A 24,292-nucleotide genomic window follows, 5' to 3' on the forward strand; every position below is an offset into this window, starting at 1 on the left:
ACTAGCCAATCATTACTCTGGAAAATTCAATCAAAAGAGGCCACACTGTCACGTTCTGACCTTAGTTTTGTTGTTATGTCTTTGTTTTAGTATGTCAGGGCGTGAGTTGGGTGGGTAGTCTATGTTCCTTTTTCTATGTTATTCTGTTTCTATGTGTTTGGCCTAATATGGTTCTCAATCAGAGGCAGGTGTCAGTCGTTGTCTCTGATTGGGAGCCATATTTAGGTAGCCTGTTTGTCATTGTGTGTTGTGGGTGATTGTTCCTGTGTCTGTGTTTTTCCATACGGGACTGTTTCGTTTTCGTTCGTTCACTTTGTTGTGAAGACGAGCGTTACAGAATCACCCACCACAACCGGACCAAGCAGCGTGGTACCCAGGAGCAGCGGGTTCAGGACTCCTGGACTTGGGAGGAGATCTTGGATGGCAAGGGACAATGGGTACAGCCAGGAGAATATCGCCGCCCCAAGGCAGAGCTGGAGGCAGTGAAAGCCGAGAGGCGGTGGTATGAGGAGGCAGCACGAAAGCGCGGCTGGAAGCCCGAGAGGCAGCCCCAAAAATGTCTTGGGGGAGGCACACGGGGAGTGGGGCTAAGTCAGGTAGGAGACCTGAGCCAACTCCCCGTGCTTACCGTGGAGAGAGGTGGACCGGGAAGGCACCGTGTTATGCCGTGAGGTGCACGGTGTCCCCGGTGCGCAGGCATAGCCCGGTGCGTTACATAGCAGCGCCTCGTATCGGCCGGGCTAGAGTGGGCATTGAGCCAGGTGCCATGAAGCCGGCTCAGCGCATCTGGTCTCCAGTGCGTCTCCTCGGGCCAGGGTACATGGCACCAGCCCTACGCATGGGGTCCCCAGTTCGCCAGCACAGCCCAGTGCGGTCTATTCCACCTCGCCGCACTGGCCTGGCTACGGGGAGTATCCAGCCAGGTAGGGTTGTGCAGGCTCGGTGCTCGAGACCTCCAGTGAGCCTCCACGGTCCGGTCTATCCGGTGCCTCCTCCACGTACCAGACCTCCGGTGGCAGCCCCACGCACCAGGCTGTTTCTCCGTTTCCTTCCTCCAGGTGCTCCCGTCTGTCCAGCGCTGTCAGAGTCTCCCTCCTGTCCAGTGCCGCCTGAGCCGCCCTCCTGTCCAGCGCCGCCTGAGCCGCCCTCCTGTCCAGCGCCGCCTGAGCCGCCCTCCTGTCCTGAGCCGCCTGAGCCGCCCGTCTGTCCTGAGCCGCCCGTCTGTCCTGAGCCGTCTGAGCCGCCCGTCTGTCCTGAGCCGCCTGAGCCACCCTCCTGTCCTGAGCCGCCTGAGCCGCCCGTCTGTCCTGAGCCGCCCGTCTGTCCTGAGCCGCCTGAGCCGCCCATCTGTCCTGAGCCGCCTGAGCCGCCCGTCTGTCCTGAGCCGCCTGAGCCGCCCTTCAGTCAGGAGCCGCCTGAGCCGCCCGTCTGTCCTGAGCCGCTTGAGCCGCCCTTCAGTCAGGAGCCGCCTGAGCCGCCCTTCAGTCCAGAGGCGCCTGAGCCGCCCTTCAGTCCAGAGGCGCCTGAGCCACCCTTCAGTCCAGAGGCGCCTGAGCCGCCCTTCAGTCCAGAGGCGCCTGAGCCGCCTGAGCTGCCCCTCAGTCCGGAGCTGCCCCTCAGTCCGGAGCTGCCCCTCAGTCCGGAGCTGCCCCTCAGTCCGGAGCTGCCCCTCAGTCCGGAGCTGCCCCTCAGTCCAGAGGCGCTCCTCAGTCCAGTGGGGACCTTTATTAGGGTCCCCAGTCCAAGGTCGGCGGTAAGGGTCGCCGCTCCAAAGACGCTTCTTAAGCGGGCTAAGACATTGGTGGAGTGGGGTCCACGTCCCGCGCCAGAGCCTCCACCGCGGACAGATGCCCACCCAGACCCTCGGTTCAGGTTTTGCGGCCGGGGTCCGCACCTTTGGGGTACAGTCACGTTCTGACCTTAGTTTTGTTGTTATGTCTTTGTTTTAGTATGGTCAGGGCGTGAGTTGGGTGGGTAGTCTATGTTCCTTTTTCTATGTTATTCTGTTTCTATGTGTTTGGCCTAATATGGTTCTCAATCAGAGGCAGGTGTCAGTCGTTGTCTCTGATTGGGAGACATATTTAGGTAGCCTGTTTGTCGTTGTGGGTGATTGTTCCTGTGTCTGTGTTTTTCCATACGGGACTGTTTTGTTTTCGTTCGTTCACTTTGTTGTTTTTGTTTCAGTGTTCTATTTCTTTATTAAAATATGGACACTTACCACGCTGCGCATTGGTCCTCCGATCCGTCCTACTACTCCTCCTCAGAAGAGGAGGAAGACGAGCGTTACACACACACACAACCCTCAGTTAGAAATACCATTAAAAAACATCCAGGTGATTTAAAATCCTCATGGTAAATAGTGCTTCACCTGAAGGTACATATGGGCACATCTGATGTTGGGTGCAACTAAGAAGGAGCCTCTTCCAACACTGGGTAATTTCAACCATGTCATGTCACAGAGCTCTAGAGTGAACTGTCCTGAAGGAAAATGGCCACAGCTCTGGCCAAGACTGGCACTAATTTAAACTGTGGTACCAACTGCACGCTAGTTGGGGAAAGGATGAAAGGACTGAAATAGTCATGTTATACTTTTATTTGAAGTGTAACATTTCCTAAGTTGATTATATGTTTCCACAGTCTGCTGCTAGGGGTACTGGAGATGATTCTGCCAAGGAAAACTCTGGAACCATGGACTTACTGTCTCCAACTCTGAGTTCTGGAAGGAACAGGGCTAGATGACAAAAAGGAGGTGATGCCCACTTTGGCTGTTTTCTTGATTGCAATTAGTATGCATGAGGTCCTGGTAGCAACACTGTTATACACAACTTCAACCAGGAAAGACTCAGGAATTGACCACAATTCACTTTACGTCACCAATGTAGAGCCCATTCATGTTTAATGCAAGGGTGATTTAATTTGCTGTTTGTTCATGAACAACTGTCCCTCTGTGTAGAACTATCATAACAGTATGGAGATATTCGTCCTAAAAACCAGCCAGCTCATATTCAATAGTTTTCAACAGTAAATGATCAGAAGCCCCCCCCCCCTAAAAAAAAGATAATGAAAGTGTAGTAAATCCATAAATGTATTTAAAAAGCAGACAAAAACAAAGCCAGCAATAGGCCACCTCCTCTATCTCTCTTCCAATGAGCTTGCATACAGTAGTTTGGAAATACTCCATTCAGGGTTGGGAGTGGGCCAACTCTACCAGCGAACTGGCAAACAATGCTGTTCATACAAAATATCAATGAAAAGGAGGGCAATCATGGGCGATGTGTGAATATGCATCCAGTGGGCGGACTACAGCGAATAGAGGAGTAGTGAGAGAAAGGGGGGGTGGGACCGTCCGGTAGATGCAAAGAGGAAAGCAGAAAAGGAGTGAGAATGGAAGTGGGGGGAAGGGAACAGGGAGAAACCTCAAGAACTTGTGAAGGAAAAAGCCATTGAAATCATGTCAGGTTTGCTGCATGTGCATTCAAGAACCACTGGTATATAAGGAATTCTGTTTAGTAATGAGCTTATGAGAGGGCTTGCTCGCCATTTCAATAAACGCCTAGAGCCACGATTAGGTTAAGCTTGCAATACAAACACTCCCGTTCCTTCAGTTTATCTCCCAGACACATCTGGAGTCTATCAACTCCAACAGCCCCCCCCCTTCTGTTTCCACTCTCTAGCACGCTCAACCCCTTCCTTACTCAACCCCTCATGTCACACACACTCATTAAGTGACCGTTGCCTCACAGGGGCCATTCAAAACCGTATGGAGGAGAAAGTACAACACAAACGCTCATTTGTTTGGATAGTGCGAAATGAGAGTCCCATGTCCAGCCGTCTCTAGCTGCTCCAGCCAGGAGTTCAGGTTGTTTTGGGGAGGACAGATTAAATTAGAGCGTTCCTGCTGCCTGGATATGGACTCTGCTCTGTTGTGTCCAGAGGGGTTTAGAGGGCAGGGCTCCTGGCCACGGCCACAGCCACCACTGGATTTACATAGAAAAGCAGAGCCCACCTCTGCACTGCTCCCACTCATCAAGGTCATTTGCTTAGCCTCTGTGGAAATAATGCTCACCTCCCCCACTAAAGAAAACAACTTTATATACTGAACAAAAATATAAATACAACATGAAACAATTTCTAAGATTTTACTGAGTTACAGTTCATATAAGGAAATCAGTCAATTGAAATAAATTCATTAGGCCCTAATCTATGGATATCACATTACTGGGAATAGATATACGCATCTGTTGGTCACAGATCCCTAAAAAAAGGTAGGGGCGTGGATCAGAAAAGCAGTCAGTATCTGGTGTGACCACCATTTGCCTCATGCAGCGCAACACATCTCCTTCGCATAGAGTTGATCAGGCTGTTGATTGTGACCTGTGGAATGTTATCCCACTCTTCTTCACTGGCTGTGCGAAGTTTATGGATATAACCGGGAATTGGAACACGCTGTCGTACACGTTGATCCAGAGCATCCCAAACATAGTCAATGTCTGGTGAGTATGCAGGCCATGGAAGAACTGGGACATTTTCAGCTTCCACGAATTGTGTACAGATCCTTGCGACATGGGGTTGTGCATTACCATGCTGAAGCATGACCTGATGGAGGCGGATGAATGGCACAACAATGGGCCTCAGGACCTCGTCACGGTATACAGTGGGGCAAAAAAGTATTTAGTCAGCCACCAATTGTGCAAGTTCTCCCACTTAAAAAGATGAGAGAGGCCTGTAATTTTCATCATAGGTACACTTCAACTATGACAGACACAATGAGAAAAAGAAATCCAGAAAATCACATTGTAGGATTTTTAATGAATTTATTTGCAAATTATGGTGGAAAATAAGTATTTGGTCAATAACAAAAGTTTATCTCAATACTTTGTTATATACCCTTTGTTGGCAATGACAGAGGTCAAACGTTTTCTGTAAGTCTTCACAAGGTTTTCACACACTGTTGCTGGTATTTTGGCACATTCCTCCATGCAGATCTCCTTTAGAGCAGTGATGTTTTGGGGCTGTTGCTGGGCAACACGGACTTTCAACTCCCTCCAAAGATTTTCTATGGGGTTGAGATCTGGAGACTGGCTAGGCCACTCCAGGACCTTGAAATGCTTCTTACGAAGCCACTCCTTCGTTGCCCGGGCGGTGTGTTTGGGATCATTGTCATGCTGAAAGACCCAGCCACGTTTCATCTTCAATGCCCTTGCTAATGGAAGGAGGTTTTCACTCAAAATCTCACGATACATGGCCCCATTCATTCTTTCCTTTACACGGATCAGTCGTCCTGGTCCCTTTGCAGAAAAACAGCCCCAAAGCATGATGTTTCCACCCCCATGCTTCACAGTAGGTATGGTGTTCTTTGGATGCAACTCAGCATTCTTTGTCCTCCAAACACGACGAGTTGAGTTTTTACCAAAAAGTTATTTTTTGGTTTCATCTGACCATATGACATTCTCCCAATCTTCTTCTGGATCATCCAAATGCTCTCTAGCAAACTTCAGACGGGCCTGGACATGTACTGGCTTAAGCAGGGGGACACGTCTGGCACTGCAGGATTTGAGTCCCTGGCGGCGTAGTGTGTTACTGATGGTAGGCTTTATTACTTTGGTCCCAGCTCTCTACAGGTCATTCACTAGGTCCCCCCGTGTGGTTCTGGGATTTTTGCTCACCGTTCTTGTGATCATTTTGACCCCACGGGGTGAGATCTTCGGGTGGAGCCCCAGATCGAGGGAGATTATCAGTGGTCTTGTATGTCTTCCATTTCCTAATAATTGCTCCCACAGTTGATTTCTTCAAACCAAGCTGCTTACCTATTGCAGATTCAGTCTTCCCAGCCTGGTGCAGGTCTACAATTTTGTTTCTGGTGTCCTTTGACAGCTCTTTGGTCTTGGCCATAGTGGAGTTTGGAGTGTGACTGTTTGAGGTTGTGGACAGGTGTCTTATAAAATGTGAGAGCCAGAAATCTTGCTTGTTTGTAGGTGACCAAATACTTATTTTCCACCATAATTTGCAAATAAATTCATAAAAATCCTACAATGTGATTTTCTGGATTTTTTTTTCTCATTTTGTCTGTCATAGTTGAAGTGTACCTATGATGAAAATTACAGGCCTCTCTCATCTTTTTAAGTGGGAGAACTTGCACAATTGGTGGCTGACTAAATACTTTTTTGCCCCACTGTATCTGTGTATTCAAATTGCCATCGATAAAATGCAGTTGTGTTTGTTGTCCGTAGCTTATACCATAACCCCACTGCCACCATGGGGCACTCTGTTCACAACGTTGACATTAGCAAATCACTCACCCACACAACGCCATACACATGGTCTGTGGTTGTGAGGCCGGTTGGGATTACTGCCAAAACTCTCTAAAACAATATTGGAGGTGGCTTATGGTAGAGAAATGAACATTCAATATCTGGCAACAGCTCTGGTGGACATTCTTGCCAATTACATGCTCCATCAAAACTTGAGACATCTGTGGCATTGTGTTGTGTAACATAACTGCACATTTTAGAGTGGCCTTTTATTGTCCCCAGGACAAGGTGCACCTGAGTAATGATCACGCTGTTTATTCAGCTTCTTGATATACCACACCTGTCAGGTGGATGGATTGTCTTGGCAAAGGAGAAATGGTTACTAACAAGGATGTAAACACATTTGTGCACAACATTTGAGGGAAATAACCTTTTTGTGCATCAGGAACATTTCTGGGATCTTTTATTTCAGCTTATGAAACATGGGACAAACACTTAACATGTTGGGTTTATATTGTTGTTCAGTATATAAGGGAAACCGCTGGTGCACTCACTCTCTTTCACCAACAGCCTTCATACTATCTTTAGCCATCTCGTCTCCTCCCCTGCATCGTATGGTAAAATTGTTGAAGTTGGCCTAGTTCCTAACCCTAACTTCTCAGAATGGCAGAGACGATTTCAAGGTCTGTTTCAGCAGGGCTCAAGCACAGCTTGAGAAGTTCCTGCCTCTACTTTACATAACTGATGTTATCGGGGTAAATATGAATGAATAGGACACAGTATTTCAGAGACACAGTAGACTTATTTCAATGTTATCAAGGACTTTAACCCTCTGCCAAACTCTCCCTCTCCACATTTGCAAATTCCCATGCCTTTCTTGACTTATGATGACCAGGAGTTTCAATGCAAAAGTCCCCTCATTCTTAGCCTTCTATATACATCACAAACAGTGTGTATTTCCTGTTCTTAGCTGAAGTTGCTTTAACTATGCAGGAAGTGAAGGGAAAAGGAGGCAAAACAGGCCTACTGCAAACCAAACATGTCTTACACACAAACCATCCATATATTTATATGTACATATTCTTATTCATTCCTTTACACTTGTGTGTATAAGGTAGTTGTTGTGAAATTGTTAGATTACTTGTTAGATATTACTGCACGGTCGGAACTAGAAGCACAAGCATTTCGCTACACTCGCATTAACATCTGCTAACCATGTGTATGTGACCAATAACATTAGATTTGATTTGATTTGAACCATGGTTAGAATAGCTATAAATGGCTATGAAGGAAATGTATAGGTTCCGGAAGAATCACATCCAAAAGTGAGGTTTTTTGGACATCTTTCAAGTGTGTGAACTGGCCCCATCCTGCTTGGCAGACCCAATCCCATGCAGCTAACTTAGCTCTTCCTTACCTGTCCAACACAGTGCTCCTGCTCCTTCACCTATCCACTCTATCTCCCTCTGTTCTCCCTCTCCACTTCTGTGCTCCATCTCTCCCTGTAGGGTGAGCAGCCTGGTAATGAGGGACCCTTATGCCCTGGCTGTCCTGTGTCCCATGGTGCAGTGGGGCCCGGTTGGACAGGAGCCAGACCCCCTCTCTGCTCATTATTCTCATTACCTCGCCTCAAATCAGTGCAGGACAGGCCACTGGGATCTGTCCACAACTCATAAAGGTCCCTGCTCGTTAGTGGACCAGCCTTGTTAGGGCCTGCGTCAGCTCCCATTAGAGAGGGTGTGCTGCGAGGAGGTGGAGGTACCAGGAAAGGTGTGTGAGAATGTGTGTGTGAGGGTGTATGTATGTGTGTATGTGTGTACACTAGAACGCTAAGTGTCGTACACTGCAACGCTGAAGATGTCCTGTAAAGAGGGCAAAACAAACATAGCTAAATTGCTCTCTGCTCTTGGGTGGCATGACAGTTTACGAAGGCAACAGCGGCTTTGAGGAGGTTTAGCCCAATGAAAGGGCTAACTGTGTGGAGGAATCCACAGTGTGGCCTGCTCTGCTCTGGTTGGAGGAGGGGGTTCCTGTCCTGTAGCTGTGCTTTTATACTTATAACAGCAAAGCTCTGATTATACTCAGCTCTGCCTCTGCTTGGACTACTGTTTCAAACATGGCTGAGTAGGCTGAGAGGGACAGCATTTCTGTTTAGACATCTACTTCTTACAATTATGCATGGAGGAGTTTGGGATGCCCATAATAGGACACACACACAGACAGACATTGAAGTTGAGACTGAGATCCACTGAAAGTGTGGGTGCAGTTGACTGTCTGGTTGCCCTCCTGACTTTGGGGAGGGGTTGCTGTGGTGTTATTCCCTGGTGTGTGTTCAGCCGGCCCTTGTGGGCTCCTAGCTACCACATACAATTCTGAGAACCATATGTTTCTTAGAGATTGGTGACAGCTTGGTTATCCTATGGTTATTTTTCATACAACCTTCCCACAACGTTCTGGGAATGGTGTAGGATACCCAGCTAGCACATACAAATCTTAGCTGTTATGTTTCTGAGGTGGGAATTTCAGTACTTCAGCATAACATTTCCTACAGGTTTCTTCATGGTTCTATATAAAGTAATGTTCTCAAATCGTTCAGAGAATGTTAAGAAACAACGTTCTTCTGTTGGAATTTCAGTACTTCAACATAACGTATTCTGCAGGTTTAATCATGGTTCTGTTTAAAGTCATTTTCTCAGAACATTAAGAGAACTTTCAATAGTAAACACAAGAAAACATCAGTACCGTTCAAAGAACATTTTAAGAACGTTATTTTTTTAACATATCCATTCCATTCTCAGGATCAACAAAACTATCCTCTATCTGTTAAGTATGTTAAGGTGTGTTAACCACACCCACTAATTGGCTACACCTGATTTTAATGAGTGCTTGTTTCAATTTAGATGGGGTCTGGTTGAATGGACTAAAATGAACAGCTTTGTATGAGTTCCAAAAAAAAATGCATGCTAGCTCCATCCTGGTGGCGCAGTGGACTCATTCCATGGCTAGAGAACATAAGATCATAGGTTTGAATCTCAGTGACACAATAAATAAGAAATGTGTTTGCATGGTTAATGCCTAAGCAAAGGAATTTCCATGTGTCCTATCTGTGCTTAGAGTTCAAAACAGTTGAGCTAACAGCTTTATTCAAAGTCTTATTGAAACATGTTCTCAGAACGTTAATTAAACCTCCCAGGAAAACTTTCAGGGAACCTTAGTAAAATGTTCTCAGAACCTGCCTGCAACCTAAAACGCAGAACAGACAAAATGTTAACTTCTGTGCTCAGAACATTTTACCGTTCAGGAAACATATGGCTTTGTTCCCAGGACCAATGGGAAAACATAAACGTACGTTCCTACAACTTCCAAGGAACCAAATGTGCTAGCTGGGCTGGCTTCTACAGCACTGACCACATATATGAGTAACTGCTCGCCACTGGACCAAATGACAAGCACATGTCGACAACAGGCTGGAAATAATGAGAAAGACCTGAACGGTGACCAAGCTAGAGACAAAACAAAACAACATAGCAACTCGCAGGGGGAGCAGCACAGTAGGTGGACAAAAAGCTAAATGAATCTTGCAGTTGTGGTTTTTTACTTCACATCTATCCATCTTTGCCCAGTTTGATTTTTATTATATCAAGTTGGTATATTTTAATATGAAAATAGTTGTTTTCCCATGAGCTCATTTTTTATTGTAAGTCGTGAAATGCTCAATTACAAAGTGTGGAGCACAAGATGAGAGAGCAGACCTCCAGTGCAGTGTGTCAGAGGGCTGGTGGAGGTCTGAGGTCTGAGCAGAGGAGTGAAATGAGTCCTGTGTGATTTACAACGTGTGTGTGTGTGTGTGTGTGTGTGTGTGTGTGTGTGTGTGTGTGTGTGTGTGTGTGTGTGTGTGTGTGTGTGTGTGTGTGTGTGTGTGTGTGTGTGTGTGTGTGTGTGCGGGGGGTTCTTGTTCTGTGTCTCTCTCACTATGTCAGAGTTTTAGCACTGCAAGCCTGCTCCACCCCTACCTCCTACTAGTTTTACCACTGTCCCAGGTACACTAGCCTGCTAGTGGGCAAGCTCAGGTTACCCACCCCACAAACCCCATGGCATTCTGGGGGGCCTTGTCTGCACTTGCAAAAACAAGTAATACCATCTCATTTTACATCAAACAAACAATTCTGCCCAAGCCTCTAGTTTGCCAAAGCCCCATACCACTAATCAAATCTCAGCTACACCCGATCTAACAATACAGGTCATAAAGATGATCAAACTAAGACTGAATAGATGAGGCTCTAACTTTGATTAGTAGAGAGAGTAAGAAGAAGGTAAGAACACTGTCACACAGGAGTGTTCTAGTCCGGTTTAGCTCACATAAGAGGGTCAAGCAGTTTCAGCAGATTTTGCTCTTTTTTCAGACCTGTCATGTCTGTGTTGAGCTCCAATAGGTAGGTACTAACAAGCTAACAACTGCAGCAAATTACCATATTTGTCTTTCTTCCAACATTTTGGAAAAGCTTGTTCAGTTCATTGGTGGCAGCTCAGAGATGCATGTGGAACTAATATCGCTTAAGCACCATCTCCCCCCACCCCTCCCCCAAAACTGCTGCCTCCTAGACATACACAGGCAAGAGTTGGCCCCATTCCATATTGTACAGTACAACACTGGAAGACCACTGTCGACTATCCTTTTGTTGACGCAACGTAAAACTCCCTTCCTCAGTATCACTCAGCATTTATATTTGTGTTCTTATGTTTACAACAGCAGGGACAGTTTGTGCCACTGATGAAAAACAAATCGTCAGAGGACTCAAATGTCAACCAATAGGAAACAGCCAGTGGACCAGCTAGGCAGTGGGACCCTACATCCAGCCAGCTGCCTGCCTCAATCTAAGCTACAGGCAGTGCAGGCAGCGCCAACAGCCTCCTCCTCCCATGGAATCCTCTTATCTTGTCCTGTAGAGCAGGGCTTCTCTGATAATGACGAATGGTGGGGTAATTATGTGATCTCTTCCACATAACTCTGTGATAACCACACTGAGTGTTTCATCCTCCCTGCTGGAAGCCAGCCCACTGGATAGCAGAGCTGCGAGAAGCACAGATCTCCCTGATACCCTGTCTCTGTGGGACTGTGGGCTCCGCAACACAGGGCCATATGGGCTACAAGCACCCAACCTGTTGGTGTTAAACCTGCCAATGTTAAACCTATGAGTGAGAACCCAGGACAGACTCATTCAGATTTAGTGAAAATCACAAGTGTTACTCACAGTTTCTCCAGGGCATAGAGTCCAACAAAGGATCCATTTCTCAGAACCCTGATGCGATTGTTGCTCAAAATTCTGTTAAAAAAAAGGAGCAAACCAAGATATCATTAGTATTGTGCTTCAACAAAACATAAAAAATCACAAAGACACACGTTCATCTCATACTTAGCCTACCTGAGTTTTATTAGTCAGACCCATATAGAATATGAAAGGAGAAAGGGCAATATCAGAGAAAGAGACGACCAACAACTCAATTGCCCAGAAAATGGGTTTCAGATAAAAGTTTGACTCCTCTAAGAGGGTCAGAATCTTCATGAGAGGATAAATAAACTGCACGAGCAGAAGTCACACGTGACCACCTTGGCCAGAGACATTACACAAAGCTGTTTCCAATTCATTCTAAAGACCAAATAGGAGACAGAGATTGGGATTGGGGGTGGGGGGAAGAAAGCTTGTGATAATCATCCTGGATACATTTTTTACATCATAAGCCAACGGCGTTCACATCAAAGGAAAGTCCGCACTCGTCATGACAATTACCCTTTTCCCTATTGGCAAATAATTTGGCTTATAGGGCCCTTATCAGAAAAGAGTGCGAGGGGCTTTCTAGGACCAGCCTGCACTGAGCAGAGCAGAAGATCTGCTTTGTCTCAAGGGGCATCATAGGAAACTGTATTTACAGTGATCAGCCAGCCTATACGGACCAGCTCAGATGGACAGAGAGGCTACACCACAACAGAGCCCGCCAGCCTAGCCCCAGACACAGCCAGGCCTTCACAGGGTCCACTGTGACATTCCCTATCGGTGTAACCTGCTCAGGAGACACAGTCCCTGGTCCTGAAGCCTGTACCCCTACTACCCTACAAACCCCTGTGTCGTGGGTCCTGCCAGGTTGGTTGTGTGTCATGGGTCCTGTCAGGTCAGCTGTGTGTCTGCAACACCATGTCTTTGTGATTCTGGCCCCTCGGTGGGGTAGCAGGGTACAGCAGGGGCCCGGCTCAGGCGACAGCCCCCATCATTAACACGCCCCCCAGCCTCATGCCGCCTTCTCCCTGTTCCCCGGGGCACTTAATGGGCTGTTTGTGAGATGAAGTGTGTTTTTAATCGAAGCTGAGGAACAGAACTGAGCGGAGCACGGGTGTGTGTGTGTGTCTTTAAAAGAGGGAGCTGGGCCTCCCGGGTGGCGCAGTGGTCTAGGGCACTGCGCCACCAGAGTCTCTGGGTTCGCGCCCAGGCTCTGTCGCAGCCGGCCGCGACCGGGAGGTCCGTGGGGCGACGCACAATTGGCATAGCGTCGTCCGGGTTAGGGAGGGTTTGGCCGGTAGGGATATCCTTGTCTCATCGCGCTCCAGCGACTCCTGTGGCGGGCCGGGCGCAGTGCGCGCTAACCAAGGGGGCCAGGTACACAGTGTTTCCTCCGACACATTGGTGCGGCTGGCTTCCGGGTTGGAGGCGCGCTGTGTTAAGAAGCATGGTTTGGTTGGGTTGTGCTTCGGAGGACGCATGGCTTTCAACCTTCGTCTCTCCCGAGCCCGTACGGGAGTTGTAGCGATGAGACAAGATAGTAATTACTAGCGATTGGATACCACGAAAATTGGGATAAAAAATGGGATAAAATTTAAAAAATAAATAAATAAATAAAAAATAAGAGGGAGCTGACTGCCTTTCTTGCCACATTAATAAAAATACAACCGTCAGCCCTCACCTCCTCACCTTTTAGTTCACTTAATGAGCAGATGTAATTAGCAGCACCAACCGGTCACTTTTCCAACTAAGGGGTTGATAATGAATACATTGGTCATTAGTCACTAAATCAGCACTGTAAGAAATTAACTATATATTTGGTAGTAATATACCTGCAAAGTGTCTAAAGCTATCTATCCGTCTACTTGAACTATATAATGTTTTCCTTCCTTTTTTGCTGAACCAAATTATATTCAAATCCATATGCAAATAACAATGAGCAGAAAATGCAGTCTCTTGTGTATTGTGGTCGTCCTAGGGCGTAAACTGAATTTGAACCTGTGACTCCCAGTCCTAACGTCTCATGCGTCAGTTAGACACAGTATCTGTCATATAACTTGATGCAGGCCTGAGATGAAAGCTACAGAAGATCCGGAACTGCCTGAATAATTAAATACAGATAGCAGAGGAGAAAGTAACGTCTGGCAAAACAACAAGCCATTTAATTCAACACAGACAGTGTGTGTGTTCATGTTCATCTTTTTGCGCAGGTTCGCTTTTTTCATCATGAATCTTGTTCTGAAAGCAGCTCTGCACTAGTGGGCACAGCCACAAAGTCATAAAATCAGATTTTACACCTAACCCTAACCTTAACCACTGTGCTAACCATAATGCCTCACCCTAACCTTAAATTACATTTTTGTAATCAATATTTCTACTACCGCATGGCAAGTGGTACCGGAGCACCAAGTCTAGGACCAAAAGGCTTCTCAACAGCTTTTACCCCCAAGCCATAAGACTCCTGAACAGGTAATCAAATGGCTACCCGGACTATTTGCATTGTGTGCCCCCCCCAACCCCTCTTTTACACTGCTGCTACTCTCTGTTTATCATATATGCATAGTCACTTTAACTATACATTCATGTACATACTACCTCAATTAGCCCAACTAACTGGTGCCCCCGCACTTTGGCTACCCGGACTATCTGCATTGTGTCCCGCCACTCACCGCCCGCCAACCCCTTTTTTACGCTACTGCTACTCTCTGTTTATCATATATGCATAGTTACTTTAACCATACCTACATGTACATACTGTATATAGCCTCGCTACTGTATATAGCTTCGCTACTGTTATTATTCAGTCTTTTCGCTGTTGTTTTTATTTCTTTACATATCTATTGTTCACCTAATACCTATTTTTTACTTAACAATTGCACTGTTGTAAGTAAACATTTCACTGTAAGGTCTACACCTGTTGTATTCGGCGCACGTGACAAATACACTTTTGACTTTGACTTTGCAGCTGGCCTATCTAAGGGGAAATCACTCAGTTCTCCCTCCAGGGCAAGACTCATGATAAACATCAACCTGCTCTTTTTGCGTGATTGTGTACAGTAAGTGTGTTGTGTGAGAGAGAAAAGTGAGACAATCAGCTCAGAATCTAAAACTATTAGTCTCAAGCGCATCCATTTGAACAGAAAATAATGAAACCTATTTTCTACGTTGCACAGAAGAACTGGAAAGCTCACTTCAGGAAATACACAAACATGATAAAGTAAAGCACATTGAACCCACTGTTTGGAAACATAAGATGTTCATTTCCAAGAAAACAAAAGGGTTGGCGATTCAGGACATTAGCATGTAATTTTCCTATTCTAGTACACCCATGTATCTCTGATGTCTGTAGCAGAGTGCACATTGCTCTTTCACATGATCAACACAAACAATACAGAGTAGGACTCTGAGAAAGAGCGAAGGTGAGACAGAGCTCTGTAAACAGCCTGAAATAGGCTAGATGCTCCCTCCCATCAGGCTAAACAGGAAACCAGACAATTAGCTGTTTATTCAGGACACGGCTGACAGAGGTCAGGGGTCAGGAGGAGAGCACAGAGCAGAGCACTGTCCATGAGCAGGTGGAAGACAGGAGCGACCGGAAGAGAGAACAAGCAAGGGATATGAGAAACCTAAACTCCTACATCAGAGTACACAAAGGCTGTATAGAGAATTGGTGTATTTTCAGAAGCACTGGAGATGAGCGAAGTCTGAGCTTAATTGAAAAAGCATGGATCACATACAGCATTCATCACTGAAGTGAAGAGAAGGAGGGGAACACTACTGCTCAACCTCAAATTGATAGAGTGGCCTGTGTTGTTTGAATGGCCTGCTGCGTCTCCACACTGACTGCCCCCTTGACAGATGGCACATTGAGTTAGTCTGCCTCCAAATACAATTGCAGCTCTATGGTGCACAATATGAAAAGTGCACTAACTCAATCCAGGCGACCTCTAAGGTACAGCAGAGCTGCATTAGCCTCCTCATTAATTTAGCCCTTTCAGACCAGTGGCTTATCAGAGATCAGAGCCAGTAATATAATCTATATCAGCTGTGTGTAAAACCAGGGTTGCAGGTCAGCATGGGGGGACACACAAAGACACTTCATCTAAGGCCATTCAGTGAAAATCAAACACTAGCAGGGCCAATGATAAGAGCCAGGTCATCCAAGATGATTCAGCTGTTGGAGCAGTAGGCATGTTGTTAATAGAGGCTGAGTGTCTACAGGTTAATGGCCTTAACCCCGATCACAGCTCTGGTCAGGTGCACATACTCCTCTCATCTCCTCTCGTTTCTCTCCTAATAGGGATACAGTATCATGCTGTGATTACTCAACCGGATACATTCACCTCTGAGAGATGGAGAGTATACTGTAAAACCAGAAAGACAATAGAAACTGCTGGTAGCCTATAACTTAGTCATCCCTCTTGGTGCACGGCTGGGACAGTAAGTCAGGGAGATGCACACTGACTGCCAGACAAAGGGCCATGTCCCAGCAATACAAACCACAGCAACCCCTCCCTGGGCTGTGCCACTCACTTTGTTGGTTTGCTCAATTTGCTTCCTCAACCCACAAAGCCTTTGAGAGAGAGATGAGGGCATGTCAGCATGTCTCAAATTGTATTCATTCACTGATTTATTTCTGCTCCTTCCTCTCTGGGGAGAGGAGAGGATGAATGGTGACTCCAGGCCACTGTCTGTTTCAGACTGAACCTCTTCAGCTGGGTGGATCATGGATCCGATCAACTCCAACATTAGCACACACTCACACAGGTGTGAAAGAGTGGGCAGATGGAGTGTGTGTGGGAGTCTGTGTCTATTTCTGTCTCTATGTCTGTGAGTGTCTCTGTGTGTTTGTACGTGTTTGCCTCTGTGTGTCTCTGTGTCTCTGTGTGTCTCTCTGTGTATTTGTGCATGCTTGCCTACAGCTGCACTGGGTTTCAGGTCTTCCTCTGCCAGTAATCTTTTTTTAGTGAACAATCGTTCCTCTGGTGGTAATCTGAAGGCATGCTAAAGAATGTACAGTACGTACACTGTATACAGCGGAAGAGAAACCTTTCAGCTATTCAAATGACAGCTGAGGGCAGAAAAACTGGTTTAGGATGAGTCTCCAGGCTCCACTTTATAAAATCCTTCTCAAACAAGACAGGATATCCTCTCTTTCAAATCGCACATATCTGTTCCCAATAAACATTGGTGTAAAAATATGTTTTGATTCTGCTCCACTGTCTCACTCTCTTTCTAATCATGTCCTCATTTGGAGACCTTCTCTCTCTTCAATAACTGTGCTACCAATCTTACATTTTATCATTAGGACTTGCAATCAAATCAAACATAAAGAAAAGAAGGGTCATTACAAAGAAACAAACAAAAGCAAACAAAAGACTAACTAGATGATAGTTTGTCTTCCATGGCTTACTGCAGACGTTTGAGATGTGTAATGTATGAATGAAGAGTCCCATGTTCCCATTTCCCTGATATCCACTGCTTTCCCAAATACCCTGCCGTCTTGGAGCCTCTCTCTCCCTGTCTCCACTCCAGAGGGAACTTCTGATTTTAGTTGCTTTATCCTACGGCCGACCAAAAGTAGGATAACAGTCTTAAGGAGAGGGTTCTATTTAATAAGAATCCCTCTGCAGGCTAAACTGTACACTCTCATTAACCGTCTCTAACCTGCCAACCCAGCATCTCATTACAACAATAACATCAACAATCTCCCTCTCTATCATAACACTGATCATCTCCAGAGTCGTTCTGAAATAAGGGTGCAAGAGACAGGGGAGAGGGGAGGGGGGTTCAAAGATCAGCCATGGCTGTGGGCTGTCCTACTACACACTGTGGAGACACAGTCCAATGGAACAACATGAGGATATGAGTACAGATTAGACACTACACGCCCAACCCCACCCTGACCAAGGCAAACAAAGAGAGGTGCAGGTTCAATGTAATAAAGAGAGTCAAAACAACTGAACACGCCACTGTTTAAACATAATTTAACTTTGGATGGACCTCTTCGCTAAAGGACCACACGAGGTGAAGGACAAGAACCCCTGAAAGAGTTTGGTAAAGCGCCACAAACTCGGCACATGACACAAGGCTCTATAGCTCAGAGATTAAAAGACCAATAGCAGCCGCAATAAGAAAATTATTCACTGAGAGTTTCTGAGTATCCAATTCAAACCAGTTTAATCTGCATGGTGATTAAATACTGAAAGCATCAGATTGTGTCACAGCAAAATGTAGCCATTTCAATCCAATAACCCATCGAAAGTCATTTATAAAGGAAACCGAATGAGGCTTTTAAAGAAGGAAGAAGTGACTTCATGTCTCTCAACGCTAAAGCAGACACAATACACCTTTGGATACATTCTCAGTCTGGACACTTTATCTAGAATACTGTAGCTTCATGTAATTAAAATAATATTTGAGTAATCTTTATTTAAGCATGAGTAATTCCATACTCATGCATTATTTAGATCTCAGCGTCCTGGCAATGCATACGAGAACAGTTACTGTAAAGTAGAGACATGGCAGTCTATTTTTCAATAAAGACATCACAAGGTTGGAACTTGGACTGATGGTGACAGACAGATCGGGTCTGTGAATATTGCGGGTGAACCCATAATTTTATTAAAAACTCCATTACTTAACTTGGCTGTTAACAAGTTTCTCAAGATGTCTTAGTTCCAAGTGCCACGTTTAATACATCAAAAGCAATTACCAAACTCCAGCACATTACGTAGCACCTTCCAACCTCACCTCATACACATGGAATGGACTCTAACAGACAAGCCCCTGCCAAAGAGTTAGCCAAAGGCTGCCTGCCCCTCTCTCTACTGGGAGAAGTGGCAATTGTCTTCAACACAAACTACTGTAAGGTGTGTGTGAGTATGTATACACACTGTACAACATGATGTTTGATCATTGGGTGGTAGAGGAATGAATCAGTGAAGCCTTTGGATGAGAGTGTGACTTTCTGAATGGTTGGGGACCATTTGAACAGCTTAGCGTCTGGTTTGCAATGACAATCCACTTTTTCTGCATTAGCCAACAAGTTATGGACCAGGAGCAGGTCTGTTTCAGAGACACACGGAGCTGGTTATAGGGTTAAGGGGTGTGTTCACTTGTTAGCGGGCTAATGAGGGAGGGAGTCTGGTCACCTGCACACACACACTTTCATTGTGACATGTCACAGTCCTCAGTCCTGCTACTAATGAAAGCCCAGACCAATTACTGCTGTAAGCTTTTAGCCACAGGAGCCCCATCTCAGCAGGAGCATGTGTGCGTGTGTGTGTGTGTGTGTGTGTGTGTGTGTGTGTGTGTGTGTGTGTGTGTGTGTGTGTGTGTGTGTGTGTGTGTGTGTGTGTGTGTGTGTGTGTGTGTGTGTGTGTGTGTGTGTGTGTGTGTGTGTGTGCTTCTAGCCACAGGAGCCACATCTCAGCAGGAGCATGTGTGTGTGTGTGTGTGTGTGTGTATGTGTGTGTGTGTGTGTGTAGAAGGGATCTACTTCCGGCGCCGACAGAGATGGCCGCCTCGCTTCGCGTTCCTAGTAAACTATGCAGTATTTTGTTTTTTTACGTGTTATTTCTTACATTGGTACCCCAGGTAATCTTAGGTTTCATTACATACAGTCGGGAGGAACTACTGAATATAAGAGCAACGTCAACTCACTATCATTACGACCAGGAATATGACTCTCCCGAAGCGGATCCTGTGTTTTGCCTTCCACCCAGTACAATGGATCTGACCCCAGCCGGCGACCCTAAACAACGACGCCGTAAAAGGGGAAAACGAAGCGGTCTTCTGGTCAGGCTTCGGAGACGGGCACATCGCGCTCCACTCCCTAGCATACTACTCGCCAATGTCCAGTCTCTTGACAACAAGGTTGATGAAATCCGAGCATGGGTTGCCTTCCAGAGAGACATCAGAGACTGTAACGTTCTTTGCTTCACGGAAACATGGCTCACTCGAGAGACGCTAACGGAGTCGGTGCAGCCAGCTGGTTTCTTCACGCATCGCGCCGACAGAAACAAACATCTTTTTGGTAAGAAGAGGGGCGGGGGGGTATGCCTTATGATTAACGAGACGTGGTGTGATCATAACAACATACAGGAACTCAAGTCATTCTGTGCACCTGACTTAGAATTCCTCCCAATCAAATGTCGACCGCATTATCTACCAAGGGAATTCTCTTCGATTATAATCACAGCCGTATATATTCCCCCCCAAGCAGACACATCGATGGCCCTGAACAAACTTTATCTGACTCTATGTAAACTGGAAACCACACACCCTGAGGCTGCATTCATCGTAGCTGGGGATTTTAACAAGGCTAATCTGAAAACAAAACTCCCTAAATTCTATCAGCATATCGATTGTGCTACCAGGGCTGGTAAAACCCTGGATCATTGTTATTCTAACTTCCGCGACGCATATAAGGCCCTCCCCCGCCCTCCTTTTGGAAAAGCTGACCACGACTCCATTTTGTTGCTTCCAGCCTACAAACAGAAACTAAAACAAGAAGCTCCAGCGCTCAGGTCTGTTCAACGCTGGTCCGACCAATCTGATTCCACGCTTCAAGACTGCTTCGATCATGTGGATTGGGATATGTTCCGCATTGCGTCCAACAACAACATTGACGAATACGCTGATTCGGTGAGCGAGTTCATTAGAAAGTGCATCGGTGACGTAATACCCACAGCAACGATTAAAACATTCCCAAACCAGAAACCGTGGATTGAGGGCAGCATTCGCGTGAAACTGAAAGCGCAAACCTCTGCTTTCAACCAGGGCAAGGTGACCGGAAACATGACCGAATACAAACAGTGTAGCTATTCCCTCCGCAAGGCAATCAAACAAGCTAAGTGCCAGTATAGAGACAAAGTAGAGTCGCAATTCAACAGCTCAGACACAAGAGGTATGTGGCAGGGTCTACAGTCAATCACGGATTACAAAAAGAAAACCAGCCCCGTCGCGGACCAGGATGTCTTGCTCCCAGACAGACTAAATAACTTTTTTGCTCGCTTTGAGGACAATACAGTGCCACTGACACGGCCTGCTACCAAAACCTGCGAGCTCTCCTTCACTGCAGCCGAGGTGAGTAAAACAGTTAAACGTGTTAACCCTCGCAAGGCTGCAGGCCCAGACGGCATTCCCAGCCGCGTCCTCAGAGCATGCGCAGACCAGCTGGCTGGTGTGTTTACGGACATATTCAATCAATCCTTATCCCAGTCTGCTGTTCCCACATGCTTCAAGAGGGCCACCATTGTTCCTGTTCCCAAGAAAGTTAAGGTAACTGAGCTAAACGACTACCGCCCCGTAGCACTCACTTCCGTCATTATGAAGTGCTTTGAGAGACTAGTCAAGGACCATATCACCTCCACCCTACCTGACACCCTAGACCCACTCCAATTTGCTTACCGACCCAATAGGTCCACAGACGACGCAATCGCAACCACACTGCACACTGCCCTAACCCATCTGGACAAGAGGAATACCTATGTGAGAATGCTGTTCATCAACTACAGCTCAGCATTTAACACCATAGTACCCTCCAAACTCGTCATCAAGCTCGAGACCCTGGGTCTCGACCCCGCCCTGTGCAACTGGGTACTGGACTTCCTGACGGGCCGCCCCCAGGTGGTGAGGGTAGGTAACAACATCTCCACCCCGCTGATCCTCAACACTGGGGCCCCACAAGGGTGCGTTCTGAGCCCTCTCCTGTACTCCCTGTTCACCCACGACTGCGTGGCCATGCACGCCTCCAACTCAATCATCAAGTTTGCGGACGACACTACAGTGGTAGGCTTGATTACCAACAACGACGAGACGGCCTACAGGGAGGAGGTGAGGGCCCTCGGAGTGTGGTGTCAGGAAAATAACCTCACACTCAACGTCAACAAAACAAAGGAGATGATTGTGGACTTCAGGAAACAGCAGAGGGAGCACCCCCCTATCCACATCGACGGGACAGTAGTGGAGAGGGTAGTAAGTTTTAAGTTCCTCGGTGTACACATCACGGACAAACTGAATTGGTCCACCCACACAGACAGCGTTGTGAAGAAGGCGCAGCAGCGCCTCTTCAACCTCAGGTGGCTGAAGAAATTCGGCTTGTCACCAAAAGCACTCACAAACTTCTACAGATGCACAATCGAGAGCATCCTGTCGGGCTGTATCCCCGCCTGGTACGGCAACTGCTCCGCCCACAACCGTAAGGCTCTCCAGAGGGTAGTGAGGTCTGCACAACGCATCACCGGGGGCAAACTACCTGCCCTCCAGGACACCTACACCACCCGATGTCACAGGAAGGCCATAAAGATCATCAAGGACAACAACCACCCGAGCCACTGCCTGTTCACCCCGCTATCATCCAGAAGGCGAGGTCAGTACAGGTGCATCAAAGCAGGGACCAAGAGACTGAAAAACAGCTTATATCTCTCGCCATCAGACTGTTAAACAGCCACCACTAACATTTAGTGGCCGCTGCCAACATACTGACTCAACTCCAGCCACTTTAATAATGGAAATTGATGGAAATGTATGTAAAAATGTATCACTAGCCACTTTAAACAATGCCACTTAATATAATGTTTACATACCCTACATTACTCATCTCATATGTATATGTATATACTGTACTCTATATCATCTACTGCATCTTGCCATCTTTATGTAATACATGTATCACTAGCCACTTTAAACTATGCCACTTTATGTTTATATACCCTACATTACTCATCTCATATGTATATACTGTACTCTATACCATCTTCTGCATCTTGCCTATGCCGTTCTGTACCATCACTCATTCATATATCTTTATGTACATATTCTTTATCCCTTTACACTTGTGTGTATAAGGTAGTAGTTGTGGAATTGTTAGGTTATATTACTCGTTGGTTATTACTGCATTGTCGGAACTAGAAGCACAAGCATTTCGCTACACTCGCATTAAAATCTGCTAACCATGTGTATGTGACAAATACATTTTGATTTGATTTGATTTGTGTGTGTGTGTGTGTGTGTGTGTGTGTGTGTGTGTGTGTGTGTGTGTGTGTGTGTGTGTGTGTGTGTGTGTGTGTGTGTGTGTGTGTGTGTGTGTGTGTGTGTGTGTGTGTGAGAGAGAGAGAGAGATGGTAAGAGAGAGAGACAGAAAAAGAGGGAGAAAGAGAGAGAACGTGTGTGTACGATAGACCTTCCCAATATTAAAGGGCCTCTTTTCATTCGCAGGTCTTCCAGTGCCTATGCACTGGACTGGTAGCTCTGTCCTGATGGCTAGTTGAGTGCCCTTGAATCACCATTCAGTGCCCTGGTCTGCCAATGCACCATTCAGTGCCCTGGTCTGCCAATGTTCCAGACCCATCACAGGGAGAATCAGGTGGACAAGGGAGACTCCACAGCCACTCAGTGGTAGAAAACTAAGCTACCTCTGACAGGAAGCAGTTCTGTGTGGCCCAGGGGCACTGGCTCTGCCCTCAGAGGCCTGGGTCACCACACTGAATGCAGCAGGCCACTGAAGGCCCTTGAGCACAACAAGCACTTTAGCAGTAAATGCATCTTGAGCCGTGAATGTGTCCATTGTCCCTAAGCCACCAGTGTGCTTCCAGCAGGGAACAGGGAGCTTTGCCAGACTACAAGTCCTATTTATCTCCTGTCATGTACATGAGCATCCATGTAATTGCATGTAAAATGTTTTTGTAAAATCATGTCACAGGCACTGATTGAGTTATTCAAGCATTATGGAAAAGTGAACAGAATCTTCCTGACGAGTTTGCTTGTTCTCAGAGTTGTGCAGGGTCATTCTTGGTGTGCAGTCAAAGGCTGTGAAAACCAGAAAGAGTTATACAGTGTACATCAAAATAGTGTATATCTAAGATGCTATGTACAATATTTGTTTTCCAAGACTCAGGAAAACAAAGAAATTAAAGATTCATATAAAATTGAAACTATATTGTGACAGTTGATTGCAATGTGTCTCATCCTGAAGCTGGATAGTGGAGTGAGCTTTTTCATATTATTTGTATTGTAGAAGCGCTTATTATAGAGTATACTGCATTGTGCTTGGGTAACCAGGCGGGGCAAGGGAGTCTATATGGTTTGTGGTTACATGTGTGTGTGGTTGCATGTGTGTGTGTGTGTGTGTATGTGTGCGTGTGTGTGTGTGTGTGTGTGTGTGTGTGTGTGTGTGTGTGTGTGTGTGTGTGTGTGTGTGTGTGTGTGTGTGTGTGTGTGTGTGTGTGTGTGTGTGTGTGTGTGTGTGTGTGTGTGTGTGTGTGTGTGTGTGAGACAGTCAGATGTATCCATATGCAACAGCATATACATATGTTTGAGTGTATGTGTGTGTGTAAAATGGCAAGCAGTCCTTCAGCAATTCCTCAGTCTAAAATTATAATTGGGGCTTTATAAACAGTCTCTAATTAGAGAGGGGAGGATGGAATACTATTTTGGATGCTGTGGCCGTGCACGCCCTTCCCGCATGTGCACACACTCACACACACACACACACACACGCACCGCTCCTGTGTTCAGAGATGGTTTCCCACAAGGAAACAGTCTCAGGACAATTCAAGCAGCAACACTATCAATTAATGAGAAAGCAACTTCCATGACATGTGGGTTTTTAATTCTACATAGTTTTTATTCAGTATTTCCTTTTAGTTGCGCAACACATTTTAAACCTGGGCAACCAACAAAGACTGAAAGATGAAAGATGTAAGCCAGTGGCTGCCTAGAATCCTAACAATCAAGGGTAAAACACAGCAAGTAAATGATGAA

General features: G+C 46.2%; 1 protein-coding gene across 2 annotated transcripts in view; it reads right to left on the minus strand.

Annotated features, from left to right (window-relative positions):
• LOC120019786 (adhesion G protein-coupled receptor A2-like) overlaps positions 1-24,292 on the minus strand; it is a 63,341-nt gene that overhangs the window by 17,524 nt on the left and 21,525 nt on the right. For both annotated transcript variants that reach the window (XM_038963230.1, XM_038963293.1), the window contains one exon: positions 11,504-11,575. In XM_038963230.1, coding sequence (XP_038819158.1) covers positions 11,504-11,575 — 72 coding nt within the window. The remainder of the gene's footprint in view (positions 1-11,503; positions 11,576-24,292) is intronic.

This window comes from Salvelinus namaycush, chromosome 1 (genome assembly GCF_016432855.1).
Source record: "Salvelinus namaycush isolate Seneca chromosome 1, SaNama_1.0, whole genome shotgun sequence".
Taxonomy (NCBI): domain Eukaryota; kingdom Metazoa; phylum Chordata; class Actinopteri; order Salmoniformes; family Salmonidae; genus Salvelinus; species Salvelinus namaycush.